The 15,954-nt window shown below is 44.6% G+C and overlaps 1 protein-coding gene across 2 annotated transcripts in view; it reads left to right on the top strand.

Moving 5' to 3' along the window:
• The window catches only part of hdac8 (histone deacetylase 8), a 21,330-nt gene extending 5,376 nt beyond the window's left edge, over positions 1-15,954 (top strand). The window contains exons 10-11 of one of the 2 annotated variants that reach the window (XM_079371997.1): positions 8,773-8,878; positions 14,929-15,954. In XM_079371997.1, coding sequence (XP_079228123.1) covers positions 8,773-8,878; positions 14,929-14,951 — 129 coding nt within the window. In that variant the 3' untranslated portion in view covers positions 14,952-15,954. Of the gene's footprint in view, positions 1-8,772; positions 8,879-9,296; positions 10,764-14,928 lie in introns of those variants that run through there. The other variant, XM_079371996.1, reaches the window with a different exon arrangement.

Raw genomic sequence — 15,954 nt, 5'->3', positions numbered from 1 at the left:
ACCTTTGTACCATTTTCTGTGTGTGTGTGTGTGTGTGTGTGTGTGTGTGTGTGTGTGTGTGTGTGTGTGTGTGTGTGTGTGTGTGTGTGTGTGTGTGTGTGTGTGTGTGTGTGTGTGTGTGTGTGTGTGTGTGTGTGTGTGTGTGTGTGTGTGTGTGTGTGTGTCCACTCGTCTACTCTACTGTAGACAAAAACCACATGAATGCACACATTCATTACAGTTAGATAATGTACAGGCCTGTTTTCTAACTCTTGCCTTCATTGTGGAGGAAACGAGTGTTACTCGAGTGGGAAACTATTCGTTACGAAGCCGCTCTCAGGAAAGTTTTTTTTTTTTTTTTTTTTTGATTTGCTGTTTGGCCTTTTAAATGTTTCCACAGAGGGGAATCACTGGTGATTTTAAACAATAGCTCTTTTTTGTTTCGTTTGCTGTCTTCATGATGAATGTGTAGAAAACAAAAGTGCTCGTTATTGTGCAGATTGTTGTTCAATTTAAAACCAAATTTGGCGGAAAAATCCTTTTTTTTATGTAACCGGAACACCGATCACTCCGAATTTCTGTTTCAAATCATCATTTTGACCATCGTACTAAAATGTTTCTGAAGAATATTTCATGTACGCCTCCTTGCTCCAACTTAGTCATGGTAAATGGGGTTAAGTGCCTTGCCCAATGGCACATCAGACGTGTGGCTGCAGGAGCTTGGGATCGAACCCCCAACCTTTCAGTTGGAAGTCTACCTGCTCTACCACCTGAGCCCCAGCTGCCCCCCTTTAGCTTTTTTGTTTTTTAAACATTAGGACCTGTTTTAATTCGGTTGCATGTGGAAGAAATCTCCTTGATAATCTACCTTTTTGGTAAGTCGATATAAATATTGAAAACATGGTTGAAACTTAAAGATCCCAGAGTTTCCCTTTAACTGACTAACGTCTGTCAAACAAATGAAAAAGTAAGGAGGCCAGTTTTTCTTCGGGAACATCTAAAAACAGTCCTTCTGTTTGTTTGGTTTGGTCACAGCCATCCAACAAACTGTGTGTTGGTATTTTATTATTTTTCTTTTTTTTAAGTTTAGTTTTGAGCCCATCCATACAAACCCTTCAGACTGAATGTTTAAGAATAGTAGTCTAAGAAACACAAACATCCATCAGACTCGGCCAGTCACATCGTACAATAGTGCTGTAATGTGTCCGGATTATACCAGACGAAATATCACAGCGCAGATAACCCAACACAATGGACCTGCGTCTGTCAAACGTGTTTAAACTTCAATATCTTATAAAAACACAAGTGAAAGGCGCCTTCTGTTGTTTGAACCGGGAATCAAGCTGCAGGATCGAAAGTCATTAACCTTCCCCGTTGACTTGTATTGTCTGGTAGCAGTTAGCTGATCCTTTTTGACCCCCCCCCCCCCTCCATTGTGTGACGGCGACGGAGACAATCTGCGTGTGAATCAGAGGGTAACAACGTGGGACTGTTCTAAAAATACCCCGAGGTCAAAGTGGAGTTAGTGTTACTGATTGGCCGAGCGTTGGGATTGACTTTCTAACCTACTGTGAGATGTCTCCTGTTTTACTTGAAACCCTCCAAGAACTTTTTTTTTTGTCCACATGGTTTCCCTTTTTTTTATGAGGTTCAAATTCAACGTCAGGGCAGCGAGAAGCAAAAGTAATCTTGGAAAATTGAATGTTTGTGATGCTTTGGGAAAAGGAGAAGGATATCATGTGAGGACAAAAGTCACATTAGGTTTGGGTCTGAAGTTTATTTGGAAATTCCTCGTCTTTAAGACAAAATAGCTTGAAAAAACATTTCTTTGGCTGACCCAAGTGGTAGCATTATTTACCTTGTCCTGGTATGGTAAACCTCGCGGATTTTAGGAGTCAAGGCGGATTAAGCTAATCACAGTAAGAGGAAGCCTAAAGGCTCCGCTCACATCCCAGTACCACCGCAAAGCTCTGACGAAGAACTTAAATTTAAGCTAACAAACGTCTTTTAATCACTCAGTCGGGGCAGCTGTGGCTTAGTGGGAAAATCTGTCATTTCTCAACTGGAAGGTCGCGGGTTTGATTCCCCCAGTCCCAACCATAGACTCCCAGTCAACAGACAATACAAACCAACTGAAATCCCCATTTTGGCTCTCAGCGATGTAAGCAGCTGTCGTATGGCGGTTCGCAAGCTAACGTTACGTGCCAAAACTTAACAAGGCTAGGTCACCAACAGGCTAACGTGTAAATATGTTAAGCCATCAATTATTTCATGTTTAATGTTAAAGCAGTCGGGCTGTCATAGTTCATACATTCAGCAAACCACAATAAAAAAGTCATCCTTTGCCAACCCTTTTAAAAAAGCGCTATCATTCTGCTTATGTAAATGTTAGCTTGTTAGCATAAGACTTTCAGAGTGTTATCGGTTAATTGTGACTTTTTTGGTGCCTTATTAGCGTCCTGTCACGCTACATTGACTTCAATGAGTATTCAGAAATAAGGAATAGTTCCCATGCAGTGCACTTTATTAAAGTAAAGAGACTTAAACTTAAATCCATAATTAAAATGGTTTGATTAAACAGTTCTCTGGCCGTCAGGCCTTCTTACATACATACCCCCCCCAAACATCCCACCCCCCTCCTCTTTTCTAATTCTGTTTTCGGACATTTCCCAGCAGTGGAGTTCCTACCAGCCGCGCTGCTCTGATTAAAAACAAACCACAGATCCAAACTTCCTGCCGCTGTCCCGCTGCCCAACACGCAGACCGTCCACTCGCAATGTTTGCGGTGTGAATCCAGCTCATATCCTCTCTTCACATCCAAGCGCGCCTTCGCCTCTGTCAGGAGCTCACTTCTTTCCTGTCTCCGCTGTGTGGACACATTTTCTATCGGCTATAAATATTCTCAAACGGAAACTGGCACTGTGATTACCCCCATGTGCACGCTGTTGTTTCCAAAACAACCACCATCAGACCTCGTTGTTATCGCTGCTCATTTTTCATTTCTAGTAATGGGTAAAGGACCCGCATTGTTGGGAGGTTACTTCAGAGACGTGGGACCTCCAGTCTTCCTGGAGGTGCTTAAAACATTTAATAATGTGAACAGCCTCGCACACTGTTATCCAAACACCTTCATGTTATTAGATGGTAGGAAACGAACACTCTTAGTCTCAGAAACTACGACTGCATATTTTCAGAATAATTGGTGAAATAATTTTTATATCGGGGTGGCAGATACTCAGTCCGTAGGGACTTGGGTTGGGAAGCAGAGAGTTGCCGGTTTGAGTCCCGGTGCAGACCAAAAATTTGGAAATTGGTCGAAGAGCTGAAGAGATGCCAGACAACTTCCTGGACACTGCTAAGGTGCTCTTGAGCAAGGCACCGAGCAAGGTATGAAGTGACTTGTCGGCAGCTTCCTTCTTCAAGCATCTTGTACATTTGTCAAAACAGCAGCTCTCAACAGTGAGAGAAACAAAAAATCCAATTGTGTGTCCGTCTTTGAGCCACACAGGAAGGGAGGACGTCTCTGCTCTCAGATTGGCAGCAGGGAAGCGTCCCGCCTCTTTACTTCCTACTTCCTCTTTTCCTGTCTGCAGCCACTTCCTGTCCTGCCCCTCGCTGCCGTCAGGGACGTGTCGGCTCCCAGAGTCACGGGCTCAATCGGCGGAAACGTCCCATCGGTAGACTGTGTGAAACGGTGTTTTTGTCAAAGACGAGGGGTGTGTGTGTTATTCCCTTCCTGTTCATCTCTTATCGATTTATAAGTGAATAAAAAAAAACTCCACTGTTGTCGAGTATTTATTAAACCTCCACAGTGAGAGTTATCGAAGGGAGTCGGGATGTACCAACAATGAGCTGAAAGCGTTTGCTTCCTGTCTCGTTTCCTTTTGGGATTCATGACTGTTGGAGTTGTGTTTTTTTTTTTTTACTGGTTTGTTTTTCTTTCAAGTTCATGGAACGGGCTTGATGGGACATGATGGATGACTCATCACTCCTCGCTTCTTATCTTCACTTTAATTTTCCTATTAGGCGAGATGTTTTTATGAACCCAACGGCTTTTTTGTTTTAAGTTGCACATGTCTGTTTTTTTTCCAACCATCCCTGAACTTTTGTCCCCCCAATAAAAAAGGACTCAAAACTAGAACTTTAAAAATTACGTCACTTTGGATTTGCGAATCACAAAAAAATGACATTATCACATTTTCCGTAACAAATGAATCTCTGGCACGTGGTGACGTCGGCCCTGTTGAACCTTTGAAGACATGAATCTGCTCCTGGCATCATTTCAAAAGCTCGTCCAGTTCCAACAGCGTTCATTTTGATTGTTTCTCATCCGTCATGACGAGAAGCTTCTTCAGGAGAGTTTCTGTTACGTGGCTCCAGAAAAACAACATGTAGCACTTACTCAGGCTTTTTGGGCAAGTTTGAGAATCAGACCCAAACAATGGCAGGCTCGGTGCTCAAAGCAAATAACGCCATTTATGGTTTCTATTTTAGTTTGTTTGGTTGGGGAAAAACCTTGGTTTTCTTTTTGAAATCGAAGCTTTCAAAATATTTAAAAAAAGAGAGCCGGCATTCGTTGGATGACATTCGTAAGTGTGTAAAGATAAAGAGATGTGGAGGATTGGAAGGCGCCCAAGTGGCGGAGCGAGGATGTGTACGTGCGCCGTGTGACTGTGATTTGTGCAAAGAGTCGTTTTTTTTTTTCTCCTTGTTGAAAACATTTATTAGGCAGCGGCTCGATAGCAGACACAGTCCATTTGTTTTCTGAGACGTTTTCCCCTCCGCTGTGCAGCTCAGCATCCTTCATAACTGGAGATCCTGCTGATGGCTGTAAAAACAAACACACACACACACACACACACACACACACACTGCTGTCCACAGATGGGTTCGTGCATGAAATAACACTCCAGCATTTCCACTCAGATGTACACGCTCTGTTTTTCTAGCTCATTTCAAACCACAATATGCGCGCACAAACAAACACAGAATGATCAATGAATCCGATCTCGTAGAACGCCACATAGACGCATAAAGACGTCGCTGCATCTTTGTACACTGACACGAGAGAGAGAGAGAGAGAAGCAACAGCACAGCCGGCTTTAAACTTTTTAAAAACCAGCTCTCGAAGTAAACCCTCGAAAAAACACAGCCGAAGGAGCAGCGAATCAGACGAGAGAGAGAGAGAGGTAATGGAAAGAGAGGGCAGCCACCCCGACATCCTGTCTGTTGGCCGCTCCGACACGGTGAAGTCAGCTAACCTTCTTTTGAACCAAACGTTGGTGCAGCACAACGTCCTCCTGTGTCGCCCAGTGTGACGGAGGTGTCAGCAGCTCGCCAGGAAGGAGAGTCAGTGGTTCAGCGTGGTTTTTAATAACAGCCGGTTGAATCTTTAAACCCTGGTTTGGGTTTTTTTTTTTTTTTTTTTTTTTACAGTGCAGCTTCGGGTTAGTGCTGCCGCGCGGCTGTCGTTGCTACTTCTGCAACTACCAGAACTAGTGTACATGCAGTTTCGTGATGCCCTCTAGAAATGTGCAACAGGAAGTGTTTTGAAAGGGGCTCGTTAGGAAAGGCGTGGGAGCGCAGCTCTCTGTGTGTGTGTGTGTGCGCATGGCTGACTGTTTGTGTATGTGAAGCTCGTGTTTTGACGTGCTCTCTTTGCAGACGGTCGACACAAACACACTTTCCCATGCAGTCGTGTTTTTACAAACAGTGATCGATGGGGCAGAGAGAAGCCGAGACCCTCCGCGATTAATCTCCCCGCTGAAGACACCGGAGCCAGTCACGGAGTGTTTTCTGTCTCCTGACCTTGTGTAGGTGACGTAGATATCCTGAATCGTTGGCTCATGCGCTAAAGTCTCAAATGCTCCATTTCCAGCATTTAAAAAAAAAAAAAAGATATTTTAAAAGTCTTTGTAGTCTGAGAGGTAGAACAATATTAAAGACGCATAATAGGAAAATGTTTCTTTTAGGAGTGTCTCGTCCTCCCTTCCTCTCACATTTCTCCCCATGGTCATCCAAGTCAAACAAGCATGCAGCAGGAGTGTGTGTGTGTGTGTGTGTGTGTGTGTGTGTGTGTGTGTTTTGGTGAAGCTGGACAGCAGGAGACAGAGCACTGGGTTCATGGGAATACATCGCGGGTGTGTGTTAAGTAACTTCTCTCATGTTGCGCTCTGTTGAGACCGGAGGTAAGACACAGAAAACTCATCGGAGCTAATTGGAAACAGACTCACACACACACACACACACACACACACACACACACATTGACAGGGCTTCACCTTTGTATGCATGCACCAAATTGTACACACTAACACACATGCCCTTCCCTCTGTCTGACTCTCATTTAAACAGAGTTATCAAACGAAGACAAAGTCGTCTTTGTCTTTCGCATTGAGCTTTGGCTCAGCTGCGTGTTTGTGTACATCTATTCAGGCCTGTGTGTGTGTGTGTGTGTGTGTGTGTGTTGTGTAATAAGCCATCTGATGTTCTTCTCTAATGGGACTCATCTAATCCTTGAAAGAGTTCCAATCACAAAAAAAAAGAGATCCCTGTCTTTCAAATTACCAGACATTCCTGTAGAAGTCATTATGATGCACAAACGCTTGAGGAAAGCTTTCTTTACTTTCAGGTCTGAAAAGATCGAATTCAAGTTCCAGAAAAAGCAGAAAATGAATCTGCTGTTGTACCAGTTGTTATGATCTGTGTGTTTGTCAAAGGATGGAGGGAAATGTTTGGTTTGGTTTTCAACAAACTTGTTATTCACCAAAAGGAAGAACTCATTACGTTCTGAACAATCCCAACCTGACTCACAGAGAATCAATAATAATGATCACTTTGAATTCTTGTGGAGTTTGGAAATCTACCCAACCAACGACATTGGTCAACAAGCATTCTTAGAAAGTCAGGCGTTTCCAGACCAGGACGTTTTTCATCGTGAATTCAGACAGAAATATGGTGTGAAGTTGTCAGTGAACTCATTCAGTGTGTCGTTCGTCTGAAACAAAGAACCGTTTGGTCTGAAAACACTTTGTGAAATCAATGAAGCACACTTGCAAATGCGAGCTGACAAACTTGCTGTGCCATGTGAAGACGGGGAAGAAAGAACTCGAGAATGCAATGACTTCCTCCTCGGTTGAGAAATCTATCCCCCAAATCTGAAAATGGACAAACTCCATTTAACCAACACTAATAAGTGATGCCTTGTTCTCGGCCTGTGCTGGCTCTCCATCCCTAAATGTCCCGGTCTCGGAGCCCTCTGGTCTCGGGTACCTCTTGATGACAACACTAGCATACTTTCTGTCGGACGTCGTGAGTAGAGACGGGTGAACGAGGTCAAAGACGGAAACTCTCACGCTCAACTTTTGAACATGAGATATGAGACGAGATAATCGGAAGAACATTCTGGCCTCCAATCATCTTCGGAGACGAAGTCTCGCACGTGTTGTGTGATTGGAGAAATCCAGGGGCTTGTGTTTGAGCCCTCAGTCAGTTATTCGCTCTCTCGGGTTGGTTCTCCTGAGACCTTGTAGTCCAAGGCTTTCACAACAGTCCCACCAGTGAGCTGACGCACTTGTGGTCGGACCTGGCCTCCGAGTTTGTTTTGCTCTCATGGCACTGAGTCATGGCCTCAAAAATTCACTGGCAAATGTTTGTTCAACTGATGAGCTCTGGTTTTAACTTCTGGGTGAACCCTCTCGCTTGAGTTCCACCTGTTTTTCTTTTCTCTTCTCTTCTCCCCTTAAATATTTTTGGCTGCTTCTGATTCGTGGAATTGGTTCGACTCTGCATGAAATGCCAGGAGTCTCTGGTATGTGCTGAACTCATCTCCTCTCCTTTCTTCTGGTTGGTGAGGCCCGGCGTGTCCGACTGATCTGCGGTTCTGACTTCCTTTTCTTTTCTTTACATGAACCCGACTCGACTGTCTCGTACGGCCGCTTGTGTTGATGCAACTCTCCGACAACACGACACCGTGAGCTAAATATATGAAACACGTGTCCATCGTGTGTTTGAAGTCGCTGTGGTCCAGACTGAAAGATCTCATCAAATATTGGACAGATTGCCATAAAAGTTTGCACAGATATTCCAGAGTGACAAATCCAAAAGTCCTTTTTTTAATGTCCTCTGCCACCATGAGGTTTGTATTTATGGTTTTGACACAAATCTCTTTGACTGTTTGATGGATCACCACAAAATTTGGCAAAACCATTGTTGAGTCCTTCAAGATGAAGAAATGGAAATTAGGATCCTGAACGTTTCTTCTGGTGCCATCGTACCTTCAACATAGTCATGGTCCAATTCTTTGGTTGATGACCGTTACCTGCACAATGACACACGACAGTGGAGCAGCACTCGGCGTCCCCCGGCCTCTCGCCCAATGACCGCCGGGGTAAATATAAGAGATGGAATAATGGCTGCTCTGTCAGGAGTCATTGACGAGCTGAGTCTATGAAATGAGCCTAAAAGAATGAGGAGGAGGTGTCTGAGATGTTTTTTGCCCTTTTGATGCTTTCCACTGTTGTGAATTCATTTCGAGTCTGAAAGCCGGCGTAAATATCCGTCACCACTCGGCTTCACAATCCAGCTCTTCATCAGACACGTCTTCCAGGAAAAACAGCCACATTCTTCAGCAAAAAGAAAGGATGAAATGTACTTTGGCGTTTTGTCTGCAGCGTCTCCGAGCAGATGTGAGGGATGAAAGTACGACTGAGAATCAGGCGGGGGGGGGGAATGTAAGAAATATTTAAAAACCAATAAATCAACAGGTGGTGATGATGAATGTTGTGTTTTTAGTTTTTTACAGAATATGGACCTGACTACTCGCTGGAGATCAGCCCAAGCTGTAGACCGGACCGCAACGACTCGAAGCACCTGGAGCAGGTCTTAAGCACCATCAAAGGTCTGCGTGTGTGTGTGTGTGTGTGTGTGTGTGTGTGTGTGTGTGTGTAAACAGGTGTGTGTGTGTGTGTGTGGCTCATCTGAAGCCTTTCTATGTCTCTGTGTGCTTCTTTTCATGTCTGCTCTTGTTTCTATACGTCCCTGTGTGGGATGAAAGTACGACTTCCTTTTTTTCTTTCTGGTCCTCCCTACATGTGGCTCTTCGTATCCTTTTGTCTTTGTTTGACTGGACTGTCGACTTTTTTTTTTTTTTTTTAAATTTTAACCCACAACCTCTTTAGATTCAGAGGCGGGGTTTTGATTCATGTGGTATTTTCCCCTCTTTGCATATTTTGCTTTCTATATATTCATCTACACATTTGTTTGTGTTTAAATCTGTGTGTGTGTGTGTGTGTGCGTGTGTGTGTGTGTGTGTGCAGTCATGTGGTTCAGGATAAAGTCGGGCCTTTCGGTCTCGCCGCTGACGGCCCGCAGCACCCAGGAGAGATCTTGCAGCGGGGTGAAACGTAGATAAAAGTTGAAGTCAGGAGTACGTCTACGACTCGAGTTCATCCCAATGTTAAACTTTTATAAAGCCGGGGGGGGGGTTAAAGGAGGGGGGGGGGAGTCTGCGTTTGATCATTTAGTGTCTCGTAAATGTTGAATATCCGGCGTGTGGAAGTGTGAACCACAGAGCGACAGGACGTGGTGGGTGAAATGTTTGATTTGAACACAGCAGTCGTCCACTTCTCCCGTCCAATCAGAGGTGCTGAAACACTGCAGCTTACGATAAGAAGCTGAACGACATCATTCACATCCAGCCGCTTCAGTTTAAACACACGCAGGTCGGATTCAAACCTGGAGATTCTCAGAAAGCCTACTTTACAATATACAGTGAGGCTTCCTTTTCTTTTCTTTTTAACGTCTTTTATTATTCGTCTTCAAAAATAATAGAAGGTACGCTGCAAACACGAAGAGAAGAAACCAACGAGTGCCGACGGTTTCACAGTCAATGTAGCGGATTGACGTACTTATTGGTGTTGCAATGCATCCTGGAACATGTAGGCACCGCTGTCATCCCGCTGCTAACAGAAGAAGTCGTCTTTCTCGCGCACACGGAGGAAATTCAGCGTCAACTTTGATTTGACATCCGCATAAAAAAATCACTTTATTTTGTTTTAATCTCCATCTTTTCTGGACTTTCGTCTAAATAACATAACGCAACAAACTACAGCCGTGTCTGTCGTTCCCACCTCGCTCTTTTTCAGCTGAGCGTGTTCACATATCGCACTCCCAGTAGAGCCAACGTGGAATCGGTTCAGCGGCTTGATCGTCATCAAACGTATCCGCTCGACTGATTGTTGCAACGACAAAAACTCTGTTGGACGAAAGCAGCGTTTTAATCCAAACAGCATCGATAAATTCTGTTCTACTCCGGAAAAAAAACAAAAACCTCCAGGTCCCATCCTGATCGCTGGCAGCGGGAGTTTAGAGTTTATTTGCCGAAATTCATCCGAGCTGTTGGCTCGCATTAAATCACGACAACAGGAGGGGTCGCTTGTTCGTAGTCATACGGCTTTTATTAGGGGGGGGGGGGGGGGCGACGGAGGGAGCTGGAGAACGGACGAGTGGATGGATTGAATAAAAAAAAAAGGAGGAGGAGGAGGAGGAGTAATGAAATACAGACGAGGAAAAGATGGAGAGAAAGTGGGAACACTGTGTTTGGCTGCCTCACATCTGCTTTTCTTATTATCTTCCCCGCAACTGCTGCAATTGCATTTTCAGTTTAACGCTTACACAGTTACAAATGTTCTCATTTATTCCTCGAATGCATTGGACTTCTTTCTTTTATTTCCATACAATACTTTTAAAAGATTTTTTTTTCTTCTTCTCTTGGCGGGCTTGTCTCCGCTGCCGGACAAACATAGTCCAGTTTCACTCTGCTGACCATTTCTTCATATTGTTTCTAAATGTCACCCCCCTTCGTACGTGGATTTAGGGGATTTTTCTTTCTCTATTTCCTGCCTCCACTTCCTTCCTTCACTGAAGTTTTTGACGTCTATTTCAACCTGTCACATTTATTTTACGTCCTCTTGTCGTCTCCTTCGTGTCTCTTTTCCTCGATGCTTCTGTCCCGTCAGAAACAACTCCGTGACAAACGACTCCTGTCACGAAACTCTTCGCCACGAAACAAGCAGACACCAAAAAAATACAGGAGTAAATGTGCGTGTCAGTCCGTCTCTGTCTCTGATTAAATTAAGATGCAGTACAAGCAAGCTAAACTTTTGCTCACACACACACACACACACACACACACACACACACACACACACACACACACACACACACACACACACCGGCAAACTTCTCCACATGACATCATCGGGGTGGATAAGTGTTTCTCTGGTTTGGCCGTGCTTCTTATAAACACTGGTTTCCCTGAGAAACTCGCCAATGTATGCTGTGTGTGTGTGTGTGTGTGTGTGTGTGTGTGTGTGTGTGTGTGTGTGTGCGCTTACATATGCTCAGTGTGCTGGCACGAATATGGCGTCAAGATTTTAATCTCCAGAAATCCAGAAATATTTTTTTCAATTTTTTTCAGTAGGGGAGATTTGACTAAACTAAAATGTTAAACGAGCGCAAGAAGGCGAATTCATCGTACACATCGAGCCCTAAGGCTAAGCTAGCTGTCTGCCTGCATTTTTTGATATCTTATGCTAAGCTAGGCTAATCAGGCGCTCAGATGGTGTGGAATGAAGCCAATTCGGATGTGCAAAATCCTGAATTCGTGTCCGCTTCAAACAGGCTGTTTTTCCCTTCATGACATCACAAAGGGCAGTAGCCCCTCCCCCAGGTGGGTGACACTCCCACAGCTAGGTGTTTGTTCTGCCCTCTGAGTCTGCCTTCTCACCGTAAACAATAGGACATGGAGCCAGAAAGCAGCGAGTACACCCGAGCCAGAGAGGGGGCGTGGCCAGGCACAGCTCATTTACATATTTAAAGCTACAGACACAGAAACAGCCTGTTCTGAGCAGGGCTGAAATAGAGGGGTTTATAGACATGATCAAATACAGGATCAGAGTGGGTTTACAACAAAACACTTCACACACATGATGAAGAGGAACTCTGAGACTGATTGAAAACTGGCTGAAAAGAATATATGTGACCTTTAAAAACAAATATTTAGGAGGATTATTTCAATATGGACCAAACATCAATGATATCATGGCTTAAAATATCAAGACAGAAAGTACTAACCCCCCTCGAGCAGGACAGCAGGGTCCTGTTAGGGGTAGATCTCTTACCCCAGATCCAAATTTAGACCCAAGTAGATTTGGTGAAAACGCACGTCTTCAAAAAAGGCGGAAAAGGATCAAAGTTCCTCCGGTGGAAACTGGGTCATCGAACCTTTCCAACCAAGTCAGCTCATGAGTCAGCTTCTACTTTTAGTCCCAATAAAACAGCTCGACGAATTCTCCTCTTACTGGTTTAAGGAATTAACTTCTAATACACTTTAAAAAACAACATTTACACGACAAATAATAAATGGCAGAATTGTGCTTCTTTGGTGTTTTTTAGTGTTTCTGAGTTTATAGATTACTCAGTCTTTCCTTTCGGCCCACTGTCAAAGAATCACACAATCAAACGTTGTGTTAATTAAAAATGTGATTTTATTTTTTATTAGGTGATTGTCAGAGACGGCAGCAGCTGTCTGACTGTGTATTCACAACTCGCCGTGTTTACGAGGGTCTGGTAGCGTGATTTCCCCGGGGGGCTCTGTGTGTGTGTGTGTGTGTGTGTGTGTGTGTTCGGCTTTATCACTGTGACACGACGTGTGTGTGTGTGTGTGTGTGTGTGTGACTGTATCTTATCTTTCCGTGTCAGCATGGAGATATTTCAGCGCCTTTACATCCGGCGACTCGCGCTCGTTAATTCTCCCCGCGGCTGCTGACAGGCTGCTTGTCATATCACGCAAACGCATGAAAGAAGAGGGTTACACGCTCTCTCACACACACACACACACACACACACACACACACACACACACACACACACACACACGAACGAACACACACTTTGAAGATAAAAGATGTTCTGAGGGGAAAATAAACTTGCAATGTTAAATGTGAGAAATACAACCACGTGTAGGTGTAGTTCACCCACCGACAGCCGCTGTGATGGATCAACGGGAGCAGGTAGTAAATATCCGAGGCCTCCGCGGTCGCTCGGCGCTCTAGCTGGATTTACCGTCGACATCTGGAAAAAAGAAGAGAAGCCGAGAGATGAGAGGGCGGGGGGGGGGGAGGACTGTAACTATTTCCTTATTCAAACTTTTCAATTCATCTCTTGAGTCTATAAAATAAATAAAAAGCCACCAGCACATTCAAGAACCAAACATTTAGGAACTCACAGAGCTCGTAAACATGCTGCCTACTTCATACTCACACAGTCTGTACAGCAGGGGGGTCCAAAGTGTGGCCCGGGGGCCTTTTACGGCCCTTGAGGCGATTTTTTTTGGGGCCCCCGACCTTAATCGAAGAATCCAAAGATTTTGGTCCGAAGCCTAATTAAGATGATTTGTTATTTTTAATGTTAGCGAGGGGTGAACAATACTCATCACCCCTGCATTAAAGCATCATGGAGTGGACTTTTTTTTTTTATTATTATTATTTTTCATGTCACATTTGACCTTAAAGGCTCCGCCTCCCGTCTCCAGCGGTGGTCAGGAGCAGAGCCTCCTGAAACAGTCGAGATATTTTCAGGTGTGTTTATGTGAAGATCGCTAAGGTAACAAGGCGACCTCCATCTTTGTTCTACAGAACGCCTCAGAGGGTGACGTCCATGTTTTTCTTTACAGTTTGATGTCGATGACCTCACTGACCGCGTCCACTGACGGAGCGTTAGCTCGGTTTGTTGTCTCTCAGCTTGTAGACTTAAAGTGAGTCAGGACGCTGAGGTTGTTTTTAGAGTTAAAAAACAAAGCTCCTCTGAGACACACACAGACACACACACACACACACACACACACACACACACACACACACACACACACACACACACTAAACACACACACACACACACACACACACACACACTCTTTGTGATGAAGCTGCTGAAACATGACGGGAGCAGAGTGACGGCTCCACAAACAGGACATCCTCCCTCGCTGCATCAGGGCTGTGTGCTGTTAGTCAGATCCATTACTCATCCAACCACAGTGTGTGTGTGTGTGTGTGTGTGCGCGTGCGTGTGTGTGTGTCTGTGTCTGTGTGTGTGTGTGTGCGACATTTTTTTTCCTTCAATAAAGCAATTTAACATAACAAAGGACAAACAAAGCAGCTCTGTTTGCAGTTTAACACGTAAAGAAAACTGGACGAGACTTTAAAATGCAGCTATTGTGTGTGTGTGTGTGTATGTTTAGTGTGTGTGTGTATGTGTGTGTTTAGTGTGTGAAGTGTAAGCCACTGTGTCCTCATGCAAATGAAGTCAGTGCTTAATGTTGTCATTTCCATATCGATTTCCTCTTTTGCATCCTTGTATATCTCCAACCAGATGTTATTTTGCATTTCACTGTGTGTGTGTGTGTGTGCGCGTACCTGTGTGTGTGTGTGTGTGTGTGTGTGTGTGTGTGTGTGTGCGCGTACCTGTGTGTGTGTGTGTGTGTGTGTGCGTGTGTGTGTGTCTCTCTTCCCTGCTGCTTCCATCTATGGTTTGTCCTGGTGTCTGATTTGTGTTTTTAGCCTCTTTTTGTGCCCACTTGAAGTGATGATTTTGACCTTTTTCCCTTCCTTCTCCTCCTCTCTGTTTTGTGTGTACGTGTGTGTGTGTGTGTGTGTGTGTGTGTGTGTGTGTGTGTGTGTGTGTGTGTGTGTGTGTGTGTGTGTGTGTGTGTGTGTGTGTGTGTGTGTGTGTGTGTGTGTGTGTGTGTGTGTGTGTGTGTGTGTTGGTGTGTGTTCTTACGTGTGTTTCCACTCCCCTGAACCCCTCACCCCCTCCTCCTCTTCCTCTTCCTCCCCGTCTTCCTCACCCCTCTCATTTCTCTCTCTCTCTCTCTCTTTCTGTTGTTTACAGGGAATTTAAAGAATGTGGTTTAAGACTCAGCAGCCTCAGCCTCCTCACACACACACACACACACACACACACAGACACACACACACACACACACACACACACACACACACACACACACACACACACACACACACACAGACACACACAGTTTCCAAACCAGGTCGAGGCTCTGCGGCTTTAATGAAGACAATATGGAGCGGACCCCTTCGGCCCCGAGGCACAGAGCGAACGAGGGAGGGAATGAGAGAGCAGGAGAGGGTTTTGGAAAACATTAGCCGAGTGTTTCCAGGGGAAAACAGTTTAATAAGGGGGGGGGGGGATGTGGTCTCTGTACAGTTCACTGTTTTTAATCCTTTTGTTTTTTAAGAGAAATCTTCGTCTGCTGTTCCAATGCAGAGAGTTTGTGGGGAGTTCATCGTGGTTACGTAAAGTTTTTTTTTGGGGGGGGGGGTCTGAAAAGATGCATTTCTGTCCGTCTGAGACGTTTTCAGCGTTAAACGTTACAACAGATTTTTTCGGGTGTCTGGTTTCAACGTTCACCCCACGGTGCCGCTCCGATTCGATCCCCTCGGGGTCGGATAAGCTCCCAAACAGACGAGATTTATACTCCGTGTCTGGGAAGAAGGAAGAAAAAAAAAAATAAAAAATCCAGGACTTCGTTGAAAATGAATGCAGAGATCATTTGGAAGTTTACAAACAAATATACAGATGTTTTTGACCTCTGGGCAACATCTGCAAATGAAACATCTGGACGGAGTTTTGGATTTCAAATCGGAAAACACGCAGGGAAAGTCAATTCTCTCTCTCTCTCTCCTCCCATTGACAGGCATTAACATGAACTCTTAAGGAGGTTTAAATAAAAGCAGAAGTCTGGCACGACTGAAGACCCCAAACCAAAAAAAAACCCCAATTCATTTAAGGACATTAAACAAACATGGACGCTGCTCATGGACGGGAAGATGCAGGTTTTTCTCTCAAGGACTGGACGTGTTTTTAAATCCCTAAAATAAGAAGTTCAGTTCGGAG

This window comes from Symphodus melops, assembly GCF_947650265.1.
Source record: "Symphodus melops genome assembly, chromosome: 20".
Classification (NCBI taxonomy): Eukaryota; Metazoa; Chordata; class Actinopteri; order Labriformes; family Labridae; genus Symphodus; species Symphodus melops.
The sequence above is the reverse complement of the archived record's forward strand: the minus strand, read 5'-3'. Positions and strand labels throughout refer to the sequence as shown.